The 13359-nt window shown below is 35.9% G+C and overlaps 2 protein-coding genes and 1 long non-coding RNA gene across 4 annotated transcripts in view; 2 read left to right on the top strand and 1 right to left on the bottom strand.

Moving 5' to 3' along the window:
• Nucleotides 1-2520, top strand: part of LOC149041594 (uncharacterized) — a 10364-nt gene extending 7844 nt beyond the window's left edge. The window contains exons 2-3 of the long non-coding RNA XR_016189283.1: nucleotides 1808-2006; nucleotides 2412-2520. This is a non-coding gene — a long non-coding RNA (uncharacterized LOC149041594). The remainder of the gene's footprint in view (nucleotides 1-1807; nucleotides 2007-2411) is intronic.
• Nucleotides 1-4611, bottom strand: part of LOC113675774 (uncharacterized) — a 5560-nt gene extending 949 nt beyond the window's left edge. Inside the window, exons 1-3 of one of the 2 annotated variants that reach the window (XM_027192382.2) lie at nucleotides 4403-4611; nucleotides 1235-1341; nucleotides 224-359 (exon numbers count right to left, since the gene is read on the bottom strand). In XM_027192382.2, the coding sequence (XP_027048183.2) occupies nucleotides 224-359; nucleotides 1235-1341; nucleotides 4403-4566 (407 nt within the window). In that variant the 5' untranslated portion in view covers nucleotides 4567-4611. Of the gene's footprint in view, nucleotides 1-223; nucleotides 360-1234; nucleotides 1342-3226; nucleotides 3751-4402 lie in introns of those variants that run through there. The other variant, XM_089214872.1, reaches the window with a different exon arrangement.
• A 917-nt stretch (nucleotides 4612-5528) lies between these two features.
• LOC113675763 (uncharacterized) lies at nucleotides 5529-10566 on the top strand. The gene is made up of 5 exons (XM_027192372.2): nucleotides 5529-5799; nucleotides 7012-7111; nucleotides 7545-7850; nucleotides 8391-8479; nucleotides 9177-10566. Exons 1-5 carry the CDS (start codon nucleotides 5593-5595, stop codon nucleotides 9432-9434), a joined length of 960 nt encoding a protein of 319 aa, XP_027048173.2. The 5' UTR covers nucleotides 5529-5592; the 3' UTR covers nucleotides 9435-10566.
• The last annotated feature ends 2793 nt before the right edge of the window (nucleotides 10567-13359 follow it).

Genomic DNA, 13359 nt, shown 5'->3' on the forward strand with positions numbered 1-13359 from the left:
CTAACATTTCAAGCATAACCCCTTTGTCATTTGCTCTGATAAAGAGTTAATGCTTGAAATGTCACCTCAGGAACTCTTGATGGTGGCCAATTCAGGTTCTCAACTTAGTTGATGATACCATATTACCTTGTTACACTTCCCCACTGATACAGCATTGTAATTTCTTTAGAAACTTACTCATTTATTCATAAGTCAAAATATGGCTGGGAAACAGTGAACTTACGTGTCTTCCAGTCCATATGCTAAGTCCAGCATGTCAAGTTCCTCATCTGATGGGTCATCCAAGTTCAATGTCTTCATTTCTTCAGGTTCAAATATCAAATGACAAGTAGAACATGACAGGGTCCCTTCACAAGCACCTGTAATGAAATCACTGCATGGTCATCAAGTGTTCTCCAGATTGATATATTTTTAGTGGCCAGCCATTCAAAAAAATCAAATTTAAAATAATATAAAAAAATTTATTTCAGATCAAGAGTGGTAGTTTACTGCTTTGTCTAGTTTAAGCAGCTGGCACCTTATAGAGAAATGGCCCAATAAAATGCCCTCCACCAGGACTTCTGACCAATGTTAGGTTGATCAATAAACACTCAGTAATCAGCAAGATCTATACCCTTTAAAACCCTAATAAAGATTAGCATCTAATTTACTCCCTACACTGAATATCACCCCCGAATCACACCACACATTAAGGTCACAGGAATAGAGGAAAAATCAATGATCAACAACTACAAAAGCTCTTGATTGTTAAACAAACTTTCTTTGTCCACACCATAGGAAATGTAATTAATACAGTATGGAGAATATTCAAACTGGACTCGGTTGTTTGAAGGATTAAAATAATGCTATCCACTGGATAATTACATCTCTATCCAGTGTATAGCACAGCACTTTTGTTAACTCCTATCCACCGGATAGCAGTTTATCTGTTGGATACTTTTGTCCGCCATTTGAACAACAAGGCCCTGATGGCAAGGTGTAAAGGGTTCAGTGACAAGTGGAAAAGTGATGAATCCTTTTCAACCAAGAAGTGATAATTTAACAGGAGAGGGACAGTGCTTGTCAGAAAGTATAGTTTAAAGGAAACCAATTCAGCCTCATTTGAACCTCATGGCACATTTACTTGTATTAAATACAATTAAAAGGAATGGAAGAGAAGGCTTTTAAATTACAGAAACATACAGAGAAGGCATTTCTTTAAAGTTTATCAAATGACAGAATTTTGTATACTTACCTTCTAAATCAACATCATTGTCTTTTGCCACATCCAATAAACTATCTCCTATTTTTGCACTAACAGTCATTTTGTCTCCATCTCTATCAATAAAACTTACTGTCACCCTGAAAAAGAGGTAAAAAATGGTCAGAATTACCAAAGTTCAAGAAACAGTGTACTGTTAAATCCACATTTTGGAGCTTGGGTGTCTCAAAACCTCTGATAATTTTAAGTAAAACTAGCTCCCTAAACCCTCTCCACCCTAACATCAGACATCAGTATACATATTCTCCTTACTGTTTCCTCTACATTTCCTAAGGTGCTGACAAGGAGACTGTTTAATAAGAGCTGCTTTAGTTGGTGATCATTTCCCCTATTTCTATGTGAATATTTAATTCAAGGGTGATATTATAAGGAGAAATGAGATGCTAGTCACTCTAAGGGGTTAAAGGGCTAAAGTAATTTTATCTTGTTTTTTTTAACCTTTCAGGGACTCAAAACCTTTTTTCTTTTCCTCAAGGAGTTCTTAAAAAAAGATTGAATGGCCAAATTTTCCATATTAACTACTTTTTTTGTTTGTTTTACATACAGCATACCAACAGGGCATAATGCACTGCATGATGAAACTGAGAACTTCTGGTTGATGTAAGAAACCAATAAGTACAAGTAAATCATGATGAACACAACTCTTGAGATGAATCCTCAAGAAGTGAGGCTGATACTACACAAAAGGATCCATGTTACCCATTACAATTAGCAGCTGTTTTCTTTTTCAACCCAGAGGGCTTAGGTAAGTATATTATATTATCATACTACTTTCATCATATTGTTATATTTAATAATTCTAATTTCATATCATCATTTAACTTATTTCACACATATTAAACAAAGGACTGTGAAGATACATTGTTCATTCAGTCAGAGACACAAACAATAGTACTTCAAAGTGGAGATCTATGAAATATGTCGGTCAGTAAGAAAAAACCTCAGTATGTGCGGGATAAAAACATCATACCCTGGAAAAAGCTTGAACAATTTTCATTTACTTGTCATGATGCATCAAAACAATCACTCTTTGCATGGATTAATCTCTCTTCACAAACTGAGACTAATGTAAAATCAGACAAGGTTTTTACTTGTGGATAAGTAGTTTTTACTACAAAAGTTTATTTTGCTTTAATTTGCTTCATTTCAGACTTGAGCATACCAGCACCACAGGCAAGAAGATTTTTGTGTCTTAAGTGCATAGCAACTAGACACTTTGCAGGAGTGGTAAGAGATTGTTCAAGTGCTTTAAATAGGACAACAAATAACATAATGACACAATGCCGTAATGGTTTCTGTGAAATTTACAGTACATGACAGGGTACAGTAAGTAAGCATTCATTGCACAACACAAATATGACAAGAATGCGTAACCAGTGATGTGGTGTAACAACATGTGTTTGTCCCAAGATCTGTTGTGTTGAATCAGAAATCCTTATTTAGTAAGTGAAACTCCTTGAGCAAACAGAGGGATATTCCAGACCAATTGAATTCGAAGAAGACAAACTGACAAGAATTAAGGTTATTGTCATAGAGAACCATGCAAAAAGTTAACACTGGTGAAACAAGAAGACAACTAGGTGTCACTGATTCTGAGAACACCTTCATGACGTAGAAAGAAATAAAGGACACATCGAAACTAGTTGCTAGACACTGCAATCACCCATTCCAAACAGCATATGGCAGTTTGCAACCTTTCCCTGCTTCAAGGCAGTTCAGAAAGACACAAAAATCTAGAACAAAAATTTACCATTCAAATCGGCACTCTTAATCCCCATGGTATTAACAAATGCTTTTCAATCAACTAATTTTCCCTGGTTTTTTGGTACCATGTTCTCACCATTGGAACATAGCTCCATTTTCCACATATAAACACACACACAACCCACAATTCCTCCATTTCCTCTGATTAAAGGCTAATGCTCAAAACCTCAGCTTTAAAACTCTTTATGGTGGCCAATTTACCTTATCAATATCGATGATAATACCAAATTACCATGCATCTTGTAGACTGCCGTGTCTTAGGGAGGGACTGAGGAAGCACAGCAAGGTTATTTATTAGCAAACTAGTGTTCACAAAGTTACTGATTCAAAAAGGGCTTTTGATCATACCTGCTCCCATTTCACCTTCATAATCGACTTTAAGACTTTGTTCATTGTTACTTTTCTTTTAATCCACACACGATCAGTACTACATGGCCAGTGTTTTAATAGACTTCAAGATTTTACTTACTTTCTGCAGGACGATCCACCCCTCAGGAACTAACACATGGCATAATTTGTATATTCCTTTTGATTTAATTTTAAAATTCCTTGTGTTCATTTACTCTCCATTTCATTTTGTATGCCGAATATGGTAATGCCCCAATATGATCATGAATTCCTCACAAATTGTACCCAAATTGAATCTATCTTTGTTTTGCATGAGAATTAAATATTTTATAGAAATCCTTGTGCTGAAATATGTTTGTTTTTTTTGCACCAAAATTTCCAAAAAACTGGTTTAATACCAAAATTGTATTTGCTGTTGCTTAAATATTAAAAAAAATCCTGTTTGGTAGTCATAATTGGTTTTAGTTTTGCTTCTTATTGGTTGACAAACTCTATCATGGATCAATTTGCTTCAAAAACTCAAAACTCATAGCATAATTATTAGATAGACTATCAAACAATTTCCTTAAAAACAACTGCATTTAGGTACAACTATGCACCCAGTTACATCTATCCAGCATATTTTCTGAATAAATTTGAAGTGCAGTACACCAGTGTAAGCATGTTATTATCTAATAACATGTTCATTTCCATTTTGCACTAGATACAAGTACGAAGTGCGGACTTATTTTTAATATGTCAAATGTCTATTTCTTGTGGCTGTACAGATAAATAAGTTTGTCATCGAGGAACCTTGACTTCGAATATTACGAACATATTTTACGATAGACAAGTGAGTAAACTAATTAGATTTTGATTGCAACTAGTTTAAAAACCTTATTTAATGTTGTAAACAACTGCGGAGAGACCGTTCTCTGAGAAATGATGGTGAAAACTGGCTTAGATTTGCATTTGTTTGGTTTCCTTAAGGGACGAACAATGAACATAATATGAAAATAAAGAATCTACAGGTATGAACTTTTGACTTACACATCCTTTTTCTCATTCGCCTTTGACGTGGATGTACTAGCCATTCGTATACAGACATTTCTTGTTACAAATAAAGATGTATTTCTTGGACATAAATTGAAATAATGTTTCAAAGGTGAAAGAGTTGTTGGAGAACAAAACTTGCGTAGTACGCGAGCAGCCATTTTAATCAGAGAGACCGAGAATTATATACGAAGACTGGGAACGACATTTTGGAATCAATCAGCGTTGCGTTGTTCGTCATGTGTATAATTAGAAAGCTGCTTAATATTTGTGTCATCGAAGTCATTTGTTTCCTGTTTACTTACTAACTTCATTTATTCTCTCCGGTAAAACCATGTCTCTTTCAGGCTGTTTAATTTTTCGTGATATGCGTCCTATGGGAAATGCTTTTAAACCACTTTATTCGAAAATGAAGAATATTATGCAACACTGTGGTCTCATAGAGTTTTTAAAAACTGTAACCTTTATGGTATTTTATCATAGATTGCCACACACAGTCCGTAAAATGATAAGTATTTTTTTAAATGCTTTTTTTTAGTTTTGCATGCATAGATGAGCAACGGCGAGCAGGTAGCAAGAGTGGGTTGTGCGTATTTCAAGTGATCTGGTCAAGTTTTTTTTTTCCTTTTCGATTTGTTGTTTTGTTTTGTTTTTTTGTTGTTGCTGTTGTTTTGTTTTTCTTTTTTGCTTTAGGTTGTTTGTTTCGAACCTTAGCTCCTCGTCAGAGCTAAATACACACCAAACTCTCGGTCAGCTTTGACTTGCAAAGGCGACTCGTGCGTAGGGGAAGAGAAAGGTGAATTCCTATTTTTAGGTTGAGTATGTCATAGCAACCGCCTTCTCTGAGCTGAAAGAGAAAAGCTTTGTAACATTTGGAATATAAAGAAATGAACTGCAGGAGTTATTGGTCGTAAATTTGAAATGTGTAGTTCATGGTAAATGGTCCCTTTATAATTAAATATGCTTGAAAATGGTAAAGGTCTATTCTTTCCTGTAAAATGCGGGAAAAAATATTTTATTCGGTGATACGTGATCGAGAACTTCAGCTTTCATGCCTGCTTGTCTGTGCTACTTCCAGAACAGCTGCGTGGCTACTAAGCAGGTGGCGCGCCTTTACTTCCTCACATCCGGGGATGTTGTAAAGTCAGCACAATATTACTAACACACGGTGTACGGCGTTTCGAATCATGAAGTCGGGAGTTGTTATCTTTCTTCTTCTCTCCGTAGTATACGGTTCAGAAGTGAGCCTCAAGGAGACAACTAAGGATCAAAGTACCCAAATTAATGTAACAGAGACGGATAGAGCTAACAGTGAGACTGTTAGCATCGATTTTGAGCAAACTAAGGTTGACCGTGATCAGAATGGCGGCGTTAAAGATGCTAGAATTCTAAGAGTGAGTTTGCTTCCCTTTTATTGGTATTTTACATCAGTTTTACGGCTTATTAGAGAAATGGTATGACCAGGAAAAGAGAGATATCGAAGAACTTTTAGGGTCCTAATTCGACTGTTGCTTAAACTTCGGTCAAAATTCGATATGGCCGCTTAATTAAGAAAGTGACGCTAGCATGCAGAAATATAGATGTTTTTTATGGACTTTGACCTGGTTTAAACCATTTATATATTTGCTACCGGACAAAAGTATTTTGTTCGAGTACGTTGAAGTTCTCTATGACTCATTTGTTGTTTAAGCAAGTGTATGGACTTGATGGACTTGATTAGACTACCTCAGATGGTATTAAATGCAGCGACAGCACCTCAAATAATTCTAAAAACCCTAAGGGGTAATGTCTCCATTTGGTAGATTATGTACATTATTTGGTAGCAACAGGAAAGGAAAAAAGGAAGCAGATTTGTCTTTTTAAACCTTTTGTAAAAAGTTGGTTATCAGCGTTAGACCCCTTATCAGTTACATTTAAATGTAGGTCGGTTCGAAATAAGAATAATATCCATCCTTTGACACAAAAATTATCTTGACGAAAAAGAAAAATATAACAGTAAAACATTGGCTATGACTGATACCAATTTTGAAAACAACTAGCAAATGTTTTTCAGAAATGTTTCTCCTTGTAATCAAACTTAACCTACCGATCTATGTTGTGTTTATTTCAGTACTGAGTACTGCAGGTGTCAGAGTTATATGATAACAACAGTTTACTATAAATGGAAATGTCAGACAGTTTTCATAGATAGCAAGAAACACAAGAAACTCAAGGATTTGTCAGGGTCTTGTAGATTGTCATTCATCTGCATACCAAACAAAATGCAAAGTCATGGAACAGAGAGTTTGGGAACAGTGTTTGACTTACCAATGAAACAGTTATTTACAAACAGGTTGCTAGATGGAAGCATTAGAGTGATTAGTGAGGGAGATTTGACTACAGTGTGATATTTTTGTAACAATACAGTGTATGAAATTTATATTCATATAGAGTTAATCTTCTTTTGAGCCTCTATACATTACCTGTTGAATTTGTAAACTTGTTTGTTGTCAATGATCATAAAAATGTACAAGTATCAAGTGTGGGTATTTTCTTCGCCTGTCTGCACAACACTTTGCAGATGTTGTGATGGGAAATTAATTGCATGATATTTTTTTCTCTTTCAGGTAAACATCCAAGTCAGTGTTGTGGATGGTGTAGTTCACGTGAACAATGCCAAAGCCATTCATAAGGCAGTCACAACTTTCCACTTCTATGCAGAAATTGGTAAGGCAATAAAAATTTGTGCTAGCTTTGTGCTCATGTGGCTTGCATTTTTATGACAACTCCTCTAGTGATATTGAGCCCTTAAAAGGTAATTCAAATGTTAACAGTTTAACTTGTTACAAAATAGGCTGAAATGCCTTAGCAGAAACTGCAACTGCTGATGCTATTTTTTGAACTGTACAAGCTCCCTTTTCATTTCTTCATGTCGCTCATAAGAATATTCATACATGTACTTAAAAAATTGAACACTTTTACGCTGTACATTTATGTTTGTTGAAGTTAGTGATAGATATGTTAAGTTGTAGTAAAAGCAAGTCTTCATGGTACTGTGCCATCCTTGCCCCTATTAAGAGCAGGTACATGGTGATTTATACAAGGATAAAAAGTACAGTGTTTGCTGTATATTGTGTTTAACTGTCATCTATTATTGCAGATGAAATTGGCAAGAACCGTGAGGTACTTCAGCACATGCCAAGGGTCCTTATTGTGATCAGAGTGTTGGTTAATGAATCAGAACAGATAAATGAGCAGGGAGTTTTCAAAATGCTGCGTGTGCAGGAGGAAATTGTTGAGGTAGACAAGCAAGCATTGACACAAATCAAAGTGACACAGCTTGTGTTGAAACTAGATTCTGCCAACAATGAATTGATTGGCAAGCGTGTGGTCACAACAATTGAGCTGAAAGATTCTGATGTACACAAGATACCCCGCGATAAAGACAATCATAGATACCCTGATGGTAAGTACTGCTAGTGGCTTTTGCTGTACAGTGTTTCTTATTCGCTATTTTGGATGATGGTTTCCATTGTGATTCACATGTTTAATGTTAGCCTTAATGACAGAGTCTGTTGACACAGTGGCTCCTTTGTTACTGCAGCCTGGTTAGAATCAGACAAAGCTTTCTGTTTTCTCTTCAAATGCCATCATATAGAACATGTGGCTACTTACAGATCACTGCACTTGATCAGGAGAACATTCAGAAGGCTTTTGAATTACTCACCTCCAGCTTGAGATTTACAAACTTTTCTCCCAACATCCTGCACATGTTATTTTTGGGTAAACCATAGAAAGTGTCATCTTGTATAATTCAAATAGACCAGGAGGAGCAACAATGCTATTAGTTGGCTTGTGCTAACCAAATCATAATGAGCTCTGGTAGACTTACATTGAAATCTTTTATATGTACAGTATATCTACATACAACTGTACTGTTTTTAATAATTTGTTTAGTTACTGCTTAAATCAATTGACAGTTCTGACTAATTTAATTTGCTTTTAGGCCACTTGCCTGACCACCCATACAGTGACAAGTCAAACCCAAAACCCAAGCCAGCTCAGCTTCCAAACCATCCTTTGCAAGCTGACTCGGTAAAACATAAAACTTAAGATTTGTATGCATGCAAAGTAGACAGTTGGTCAGACTGGGTAGTGCATGTGCATATGCATGTACATAAGGGCTAGGATCCTGTCAACTTTGCTGGTGACTTTGTAGAATACATGCACCATAAAATATGATCCTCAACACAGTTGCCATTTTTTAAACCTCTTCCTACTTCAAAATCAGTAAATCCTGTTAAGATAAAACATGAAAGAAACAAAAACTGATATTGTTGCTGTTGTCTTGATTTACATTTATCAATCCATATGAGTTTATACTTGTATTTTGTAAGTGGTGTCAGTGTGGTTTTGTGAAAAGTTTCCTTTACATTTCTCTGGGGGTTAATTTTATCTGCAAGAAACTACTCTCAGACAGGGAGGAAACTGTTTTATTGCCATTGTTATTTTACAGTTTTGTTAGCCTTGAAAATCTGTGAGTGAGGGTTTCAAAAAGTTATTAGCATAAAATATTTCAGAGTAGGATTGCTACGTCAAAACAAAATATTCTTCACACATATTTTCACAACATTGAGTGCCATTAGCTGTATTGCACTCTCTGCAGAGTACAATGCTCATTGTGCTGTTTCTTTGTAGTTGGAATTTGAAGAGTGTGTTACTAGCTTCCAGGCTTAACCTGTGGAATATTCAGTAGTTTCTTAAACACTGTTTTGCTGTATATCTATCTTAGTCAAAGCATGGACTCTGCGCAAAGTTCCACAAGCTGCCATTTGCTGCCCGCTTGGCTGTCTTTGCAGTGGTGGCTATTATTGGCATTGGTACCTTCACTTGCTGTTTGTGGGTGTTCTGCTGCAAACCACCAGCCTCAGGCAAGAAAATCAACCTCAAAGACTATGAGGACAAGTTTTCATATGATGGGGAGTTTGAAGCTCCAGCTTTGGAACATAAGGTTCCCATTGAGAAGCAGAAGCTGGTCATTGATGCATGAAAACGCCCATTTTAAAATATGCACTTGTAATTGTTAAAACTTGTTCTAGTTATCTTTTATCTTCTTTGTGATGGTGAGTTGCTCTATTTGTCTGACAAAGTTGGGTTGTTACATATCAAGCATGATGAATTGTAGTGAAATTGTATGTGTACTGGTATTTAGTATGAGGTAACAAAGGGGGGAAGGTCAAAAAGGTTGAGTGTGATCAGGACCACAGTGAGCTCTGATAGGTGAAGGTTTCCCTTTGAGTTTGTTCGGCCTAGAGCTTCAAGTAGCTTTTTTTGCTTTCCAACTTAAAATCTTAAAGTTGTGTTTTCCATTATGAACTCAAGGCTGATATTTCTGAATACAATTATTATGTTATCGATAAGTACATGATAAATACAGGAACAATCATCTAAGTAAAATATCACCCTCTAGAAAGTTATGGTCAAAATATCTTTGTGTACCATCCACTCTGTCAGACAATCAGGAATTGCACCAGTATTTGTGACTTGCGTTATTTTAGGGTTGCATTTTAAGGTCAGTATAAAGGAGAGGATAAGACTATAACTTGATCCACCAATTCTACAAGCCAATTTAAACAAATTGTGTGGTAAAATACAGCTATTAAAAAATAATGATCCTGAACCTACAAGCAGTCTCTGGCACCCCTATTTCCATTCCAGAAAAATTCATGGAGAGCAAAATTTTGCAACCTTTGTGACAATGATGACAAAGTTTTGGTCACTGTCACTGAATTTGTTAAAGTTCACAGAGAGACCACTGTTGCTTGAAAGTGGTGGCAGGTACTAGATTCTGTACCCTGTTCTCATTGTACTGACCTTATTTTGCATGTTAGTTTAGCTAAAGTAGGATGCCTTTTTTTGTATTTTGATAGATTGCAAAGCAATGTTTTATGAAGTGTTGTCTTTTAGTGTCCCATATCTAGTCTTCATTTTTAATGAAACAGACTATTTGAGATATTTAGATATTTGAATTTTTTTGTTTGAATAATGACCAGTTTACTTGCTATTGCATTTTACATGTACATCTGTAAGTGGTAAAAACAGTTAAGCAATAAATAACTTTTGTTTGTATATATAGAAGTAAACATTGTTCTGAAATAAATGTGCATGACATGCTGTGGAAAGGTGGGTTTGAGTCTGTCTCCATTAAAAAGTTTTACAGCCACAATTTGAGGTTTTGTTGTCTAATTCTGGTTACAAGCCCATACGTAATCACTTGCATTTTGTTCTCTTATTCTCTAGCTCGCATTTTTATATATCACTCTCCTGTCAAGTTCAATATGAGCTTAAGTCGCGCATCATTTGTGCATGATTTCTGCGTGTGCAGTCTTCTTGGGAAAATTTCTAACTTTTGCAACATTTAGGCACCATATTTACAGTCAAGATAGCCAATTAACCAATCGCGTTTCAAGAATTTTTATGACTGACTACTCAGATAAACAGTTTCTTGGAGTTACAAGCTGGACCCTATCTTCATGAAGCGAACACCAACTTAAATCCCGATTTCTCTACGAAATTGTACTCAGAGGAAGCCTTTTTTTTATCCTGTTTGTTCTTTACTCAGTTATCTTTCTTCGACATCCATTCACGTTTCTTTGTTTTCCTCTTCGCCATCCTTTCTTCGCTGCCAGTTCCTCTCCCATTTTCTGAAACAGCGTTGCAAGAGGTCAGCGGATTAATTTGTTGCGATAGCAACTGTGAAAAGTACCTGCAAACTTCTCACGTATCAAATACAAAAGCATTTTGGGTACCAAAAAGAAATTTTTATGGTTAAACGTCAAAAGGTTAAAGTCAGGAGGTGACAGAGGTTGGTATTCATCACTGTCCATTATCGATATTGCAAAATTACACCAGAAATTCAAAATTATGCCAATCGCTGTTGCGGCAAAATGCGGAAGTGGGCCGAAGTGGGTCGAAGTGCGTTTTTAATTACGTATGGTGAGGTCTGTTAGCACTATGCCATCAGGAATACAGTACTGCACAGCTACAAACTTACAAATTATTCATTTTTTTCCTGAGAGAAGATTTCTTTCCTTTAACTTAACTGCAAGTTCGGGTATTGTTCGGATATATTCAACCGCAACTGGTTATTGGCGCGTTGTGAATTTCTTCGGGGAAATAATCAGAAACTGTTTGGTTTAACGAAGGGAATGAACAGACGAACCCTTTAAACTTAAGTTGGCTTTCTTCGTGCTTTCTCGCCAGAAACAGAAAAAGGTAAACAAGAAAACGATCGTCATTTATTAACAAGCGACAACTCTTCACCAGGTTCTCTCCTATTCTTAAGAAAGAGGTGGAGTCCTTGGAAAGAGGTTTTAGTGTGTAATGCACAGATTCATTTGGTGTCTTGATATTCAATATCAAGGTTGCTATTAATTTTCAAATCTAACCTAATGGATATTTTCATCTGGAGGCTGACCGTTACTCCCTAAGCTTAGTGACAATTTATCTTTATACAAGAAATATTTGAGAAAAATAATCTTAAATAAAATCTCTCTTTTCTTCTTGGAGACCCTAAGTCACCTGCCATATATCACTTCTTGCAAGTATGTCAATAATTTTGCATCTTAAGTTGAATTTTCTTTTTTCGTGAAATTTTCGATTGATGGGAGGATGCTTCCTCAATTATGTAAACTATATTTCCTACTGATCAGAACGAATTCATTATATTTCCATAAAGGACGCGCCTTACCTCACACGAGTGCATTGTTGAGATATAATGCACGCAGGTAACGTCATCGGAACGAGCGCGCGAACTTTTAAGAACACTCGGTTCGTGCTTCCCGCACTTCTCTCGTGTTCTTAATAATTCCCGCGTGCTTATATAACTCAACAATGCACTTGGCGCGTTTTTTATTTCATTAACAAATTATTAGATAAAGCATATTTTCATTCTGTTATTTTATTTAACATAATGAGCTGTTTTGTGAGGGCAAAGGACTCTTATAGATTATCCATAGGGAATTTTTTTCTCATTTTTCATCTAGATGGCCCATTAAGCTGTAATAAATAGATAAATAAATGAATCAATTAGTTATGAGGCACAAAACAAATGGAATGGATAAAAATTTCACACCCATGTTAAATGAGGTCGGGCCAAGTGAAATGGTTTGCTAAGGGAGAGTTTGAAAAACTATAATAATTCTTCCAGAGAAAAACCTCAAGAAAATAGAAAAGTGGGAGGGAGGGGTGAGGGGGTGCAGAAACAATGAAAAGTGAAAAGAGATAATCTGCATGTATTATTTTTTTGTTGTTGTTTTTTTTTTACTCATTTCAGCATACAAGCTATTAGTATACCTCATACTTAATTACCTTCGGACAGTTCAGGCCAACACCTAATGTTCACGTTTGGATATGCATATCGGATTGAATGACAAAAATAGGAAAGTGGGGGGGGGGGGTGCAACAACAGTGAAAAGAGATAGTCTGCTTTGAGTTGTTTTGTTTTTTTACACATTTCAGCATACAAGCTACTGGCATACCTCACACTAAATTACTTTTAGGCAGTTCAGGCCAACACCTAATGTTCATGCCAATAAGAATTTTTTCATTTCCAAGGGGGAAAGAAATATTTAAAACAATAGTTAAAGTCACCAGTCGTTTATTGCTTTTTAGAACCGTGATGCTTTTTTGTGATTGTTTTTTTTTTTTTTTTTCAATCGTCTACACTCAGTAAGGCAGACACAAAAACAACTTCTGACCGGACTACATTTTCAGCTTTTAAGATCTCTCGCTAAAAACTGAAATCCGAGTGATGTTTTGCCATGGTTTTTATGATAACAACTTATGTACTCTCTTTGTTCTCTACATCCAGTTCTCACGCGATTCATTTTAGGTATTCAGACGATATACTGCTGAGTGCTATGGACGTTATAGGAATAGCTAGTAATACTCTCTTACTTATGTTGAAATCGTGA

The sequence above is a fragment of the Pocillopora damicornis genome, chromosome 8 (genome assembly GCF_964200805.1).
Source record: "Pocillopora damicornis chromosome 8, jaPocDami1.2, whole genome shotgun sequence".
In the NCBI taxonomy this organism is placed as follows: Eukaryota; Metazoa; Cnidaria; class Anthozoa; order Scleractinia; family Pocilloporidae; genus Pocillopora; species Pocillopora damicornis.